The sequence below is a fragment of the Zingiber officinale genome, chromosome 1A, assembly GCF_018446385.1.
Source record: "Zingiber officinale cultivar Zhangliang chromosome 1A, Zo_v1.1, whole genome shotgun sequence".
In the NCBI taxonomy this organism is placed as follows: Eukaryota; Viridiplantae; Streptophyta; class Magnoliopsida; order Zingiberales; family Zingiberaceae; genus Zingiber; species Zingiber officinale.
The window spans coordinates 1,239,549-1,245,705 of NC_055987.1; the positions used below are offsets into that span (position 1 = coordinate 1,239,549).

The 6,157-nt window shown below is 36.6% G+C and overlaps 1 protein-coding gene across 1 annotated transcript; it reads left to right on the forward strand.

Annotated features, from left to right (window-relative positions):
- On the forward strand, positions 1 to 935 carry LOC121998460 (protein P21-like). The gene has a single exon (XM_042553402.1). It carries the CDS (start codon positions 51 to 53, stop codon positions 720 to 722), a length of 672 nt encoding a protein of 223 aa, XP_042409336.1. The 5' UTR covers positions 1 to 50; the 3' UTR covers positions 723 to 935.
- Positions 936 to 6,157: the final 5,222 nt, after the last annotated feature.

The following is a 6,157-nucleotide window of genomic DNA, read 5'->3' on the forward strand; positions in this document are numbered from 1 at the left end:
CCCAGTGAATTCTCACAAGCTTGAGCATTAGAGTACGTAGGTAGTCCATTATGGCTACATCGACCAGCGCCGTGCTCTGTTTCTTCCTCTTCCTCCTCCCTCTCTCCATTAACGCCGCCACCTTCCAGATCGTCAATAGCTGCTCCTTCACCGTCTGGGCCGCATGGGCCACCACCGGCCCTCGAGCAGGCGGCGGTAACCAGCTCAACCCGGGTCAGTCCTGGACCATCAACATCAACGCCGGCGCCACTGGCGGCCGCATATGGCCCCGCACTGGGTGCTCCTCCGACGGCAGAAACTGCCAGACCGGTGACTGCGGGATGCTGCAGTGCCAGGGCTACGGCCGGCCGCCCAACACCCTCGCCGAGTTCGCCCTCAACCAGTTCAACAACCTCGACTTCTTCGACATCTCCCTCGTGGACGGCTACAACGTGGGTATAGATTTCAGCCCCACCAGTGGCGGGTGCCGCGGGATCCGGTGCTCCGCCAACATCGTGGGGGAGTGCCCGGCGCAGCTGAGGACGCCGGGGGGCTGCAACAACCCCTGCACGGTGTTCGGGACGCCGCAGTACTGCTGCACCAATGGACCGTGTGCGCCCACGGATTTGTCAAGGTTCTTTAAGACGCGGTGCCCGGACGCCTACAGCTACCCGCAGGACGATCAGACCAGCACGTTTACCTGCCCTGGTGGCACCAACTACAGAGTCACCTTCTGCCCTTGATCGACGTGATGCATGGGAACATCAGTCTATAATTAGTATATAAGACAATAAGATTTACAAAGATCTAGCTAATTCGACACGTTTCTATATATAATCATGGAGAATAAAACATGTGTGCTAGCTGAATTACTAGCGTGAGGTCGATCTGTTCACGCCTGTACCTGCTATCCATCAATAAATATAATGATTAGATCGCCATCGATATGATAATAACTTCTATCTTTGTTTTCCTTATTTTCTTTCTTTGGTCTATTTTTGTTCGTTTAAGATCTTGTTTGTTTGCTAGGTCGAGTCATGATCGATATCAGATTGATACTTGTGTTCAGTGTTCTTGAAAGCTACTCCCATCCTAGTTCCAATTTAGTCTTCGCTGAAAGGTAGAATTTTAGTTTATGTATTTTATTTAGTGGATAAGGATTTTGCATGTTGTGTTTACATTTTTCAGTTGAGAGAACAAAAAAAAAAAAAAAAAAAAATGAAAACCGAAACTAATTAAAGAAAATAGGAGAGAGAGGGGGAATTAATAAATTTCTTTGGGCTTTCGCATGGAATAAGACTTTTCCACTAATTTAAAATTCAACATCTGGAGTTAAAACCATAGGATTAGGATGATAAATCATAAATGAGTCAAGTTGAGTTTTAAGGTCTTCATATTTATTTGATAAGATAATTAAACCAAGTTGAAATGAGTTTAAAATGAATCAACTTTTAAAATAGTTGTTTAAGCTTGACTTGGTTTATTTTTTATGAGTTTGAGTTTATTTGAAGCTTGACTTGAGTTTGGTTCGTTTAGATATTATCGAGCTCTTAATTTAACCTTGGTTCTAGCTTTATTCGTTTAAATGTGATTGAACTCTCAATTCAAGTTTATTTGATTGTTTAAAACTTTTAGTTGTTTGATTGGTTATTGGGTTTGATAATTTTATTATTTATTTAGTATATTGATAAATATTTTTATTAATAAATATGGTTTGTGAATATTGTGTAAGTACCTTGAGATATTTTGATATGATCAACTAAAGTTAAGTTATGTCCTATTATGGTTTAACCACCTGTGTCTAAGTGTGTAGGAACTTAGGAACACAGAAAATCGAGCGAAAGATGCAACTAGCGAGAAAGATGATACGGGAGAGTCATTCACTTACACTTCTTTTTCATTTGGGATCCTATTAATATATCTCACTCTCAAAATAACTTTTGGAATAATCTTACTTTTGGATGTTGATCCTATCTGGAATCTAAGTCACGACAAAGATGACATTGGTGTTGACGGAGAGTCAACTTTGACGCACCCTGTGTATGTACATCGGAAAAGCGAACCCCCACGTAGAACTACAAGATCTGTAGTATGAGGACTGGTGGTACTTGGACTTTGCACACACTCAGACAAGCACACAGAACGTTAAAGACCAGAAACTAGGGAAAAAGTTCCCGGCGTAGGCCCTCTGACGCTCAAGTCAGGTCCTTTTTCCCTTGAAGAACAGTGTACGATGGAAAAAGAACTGTTGAAGATGAATGCGTATGTGTGCGTACCTGGCTAAGGAAGAGAATCTCCCTTTTTATATGACGATGCATACCTTTAGAGCCTGATCGTTGTCAGAGAATGTCGGGTGTCAGGGTCTCTCAGGCGAGAGAGATTGTACGGCGACCTCCTATTAGTAGAAGGAAGATTCTATTAGACCCTTGGGCGGTTGGCTAGAGGGGGTGAATAGCCCTGCAATCAAAAATCGAACATTCCTCAAACTTTTTTTATAGCTTAATTAAAATGAACACTTGCATAAATAAAAATAATAGATAAAAGAAGAGGCACGAGGGATTTACTTAGTTACAACCGGGGAGGTTATTAATCCAAGTAAGTTGAAAGTGCACTAATCTCTCCTTCAGGCGGAGAAGCCTCTTACAGCAGTTAACATACTCAATACAGAACAGAACTCAAGAGGATTCAATTACAAGTATTTTATTTCATTTCCTAGGTCCAAGGGTCTTTTTATAGCTCTGAAAAAAATTTTATTATGAGCCAGAAGACGGCTCCAATATGTTGGAAGGCGCCTCCAGCGAGGCAACAAAGGATAATGTTTTATCCTTTGCCAACGACAAAATTTGCCCAGTCAAAGACACTGGAAGGCGCCTTCCATGAAGGCTTGAAGGCGCCTTCAGCTACTACCGAGCTCCAAACTTCTCTTTTTGCTCTTCCGCTGCTCCACTCGCTTGGGTGATTCCGGCCAACCAGAATAGGGCTCACCCGAACCCATTTTTCGGCCTTCTTCTCGAGTAGTCTTTCTCCCTACTTCTCATCCCTCAGACCACCGTGTGTGTCCTTCTCATCCGTCGGTGTACTCTTTCGCAGCACCTCGTCCTTCGGACGCACTAAGCTTGTCGACTCTCTCTCGTGTCGTCCTTCTCGCTAGCTGCGTCTCTTGCTCGATTTCCTGTGCTCCTAAGCTCCTGCACACTTAGACACAGAGATAAATACTAACCTGACCTAACCTGACTTGGTTGATCACATCAAAACTACCATGGGGTACCAACAATCTCTCCCTTTTTGATGTGATCAAACTCAAGTTAAGTTAGGGTAAACTACAAACAAATAACAGTAATAAAAAAAATTTCAAGAAAAATTTCTTTACAAGTACACAAAAATCTGTTGTACTACCCTCCCCTAGACTTACTCTCCATTTTGATTACATTAAAAATAGGGTACGGAAAAATAACTTTGAAAAAAAAATCTAAATTGAAAGTCTAAGGGAATTACACACAAAAAAAAATAAAGTGTAAATTTAAAAAATTCTGATTTTATTAACAAATTTGCAAAATTAAGTCAGAAAGAATAATTTTGATTTTATTAAAAATTTAAAATTTTTTTTTGAAAAATTTACTTTTTTAAAAAATAACACTCACTTGAAACATTTTCTAACTGTTAAAAAAAATTTACTAGAATTCATAATAAAAATAATCTTTAAAATTTTACAGCTCAGTGATAAAAAAAAATAATTTCTTTGTTATTTCTAGTAGCATTTTGGCAAACAATGAAAGCATTATAATTAAATGTTTAATAGTTAGTTAATTAAATATTCATTCTAGTAATTACCTTTCAGGCTGTGATAAGACACTAAATCTTCTTGATTATTGGAATAATAATCACTTTCTAGACAAAGTCTCTTAAAGAAATTAAACATTTAATTTTCTTTCTGAAAGCCCTAATTTTAAATTTAATCCAAATATGATTTTAGCACGCAATATAGGTTCCTTCCTACTGGGTTAATTAAAATTTCTTAGATATATATTTCTTTGATAATTTTCTAATTTGACACTTGTGATATAAGTGTCAATTTAAACTATTATATCTTGTAATATGTGAGCAATGAGCATGCACGATTTTTTAAATTTTCTATTTCTATTTTTAATTTATCATTTTCCAATTTTATTTTATCAAAATCTTCTAATCGACAAGATTTAACTAAGTTTGATTTTAATTCCTTACTTTTTTTTAACTTACAACAACTTTTCATAATATTTTTATAAATTTAAATATTTTATCCGGAGGTAGATATTGTACTTGATTTATCTTGTAGATCCCGTCATCTGAAGTTTCTCCTGAAGTACTGCTTTCTTCTAATGTCGCTCACCCTTCATCGATGTTCTCGATGCTCATTTCGGACGAGCTTGCTTCGTCTTTATCTTCTTTGTGACTTGCCACTAGCGCAAGTCCGACGAGGGCTTCGATCTCCGATTCGGACGACGTTTTGTCCCACGTCACCTTTAGATTATACTTGGGCCGAGCTGGCTTATTGTTCTTTTCCTTGTTCTTTACTCTTTAATTTAGAGTAGTTATCTTTTACGTGCTCTTCTTCATCGCAGTTGTAGTATCTTATTTTTCTTTTTCTTCTTTTATCCTGCACTTTGATTAAATCTATTAGATTTAAATAATTTTTTTAAATTTTCTTAGCACGAGTGTCGTTTCGTCATCATCGAGAGAAAATTCAATGTCTCGTTCGTCCGTGTTTGCCTTTAAAGCAATGTTGTGGTTTGACTTCTTTTTCAGATCTACACATCTCATTTCATGGACTTTAAAAGTTAAAAATAATTCTTCTAAAGTAGTTAATTCTAGATCTGCACATCTCATTTCTGTGCATTAATGATAAATGGAGTGTTCTTCTTGGTCTTAGCTTCTTCGTATTTAATGATGATAGACGGAGTATTCTCTTTTGTTTTCTCATCTCTTCCTATGTAGTGTCTTTCTTGCACCGGACGGACGGTTCAAGCGGCTCGCTTTCCTGTCGGACGGAACAATCCGGCTACTGGTTTGTTCATTCATCCGACCTGCCCATGATGTCTTTTCGTCTGACCGGACCGATGATCCACTTTGCCTATATCTTTGCCGACCGAGTCCGAGTGATCCGCTCGACCTATGCCTTTGCCTTTGACATGATATCTTTTTTATCTCAGCCATGATGTCTTTGGCTTAGGTTCTTTTCGTAAATCCCTACATTAATCGTCTTGATTTTGACCGATATCGTATCAACTGACCCGTGATAAGACCCTTATCACAGCATCATGTGTGATTCTAATCCAATCTCTTGATATCTATGTATCTTTTTTTTATTAAAGTATCAGAATTAAATATAGTGTATATCATACCTTCCATACCGAGGCGAGGATGATTGGGCCACATTAATGCATGTTTTTTCGCCAATCTAATGCGCCTAAATCATTATAATCTATTAAAGTATTAGCATAATATATCTAGTAAGTATATTTACCTCATTATATAATTTCACTGATTAGAACTAGCACTAGCACAACTAAAGTTTGTATAGTTTTTCTTGTAAATTTTCATAATATATAGCTAGAATATTGCAATATATATATATATATATATTTAATCCTAATTTTTAAAATAATAACAATACAAATAGATCAGGATATTTTAAAAATTTTCTATTGTAACTTTAATAATATATATGTTTTTAAATCCTAAGTTTTAATGTGAAGTGTGGAGTTGATTATATACGTAATATTAGTAAATGGATTTGTATTCAAGAAACCAAAAGTTATGTGTATTTTAAACATATAATTAATTATTGTTTATAATTGGTTAGCTGAAAATTGTCTACAATAAACATTTCTAATTGATCTGAAAATGATACAGTTGCTTTAAGTACAAAGATATCTGTGTTATATTAACAGTACTAAGTTTTTATACTTTAAATATTGAAAATTATTGTATAAATTCCTGGTTCAAAAATAGTCTTCGCTGAAAGGTCAATATTAGTAGCTCATGTACTATTTTAGTGGATAGGGATTAATTATGTTGCGTTTACTTTTATTTTATAGAGAGAAAAAAAAAAAGAAAAAGAAACCAAAGTAAAAGAAAAGAGAGGAAATTCTTTTCTTGTGTAACTTTTTTTATTCAGCATGCAGGGGATGGTTAAATA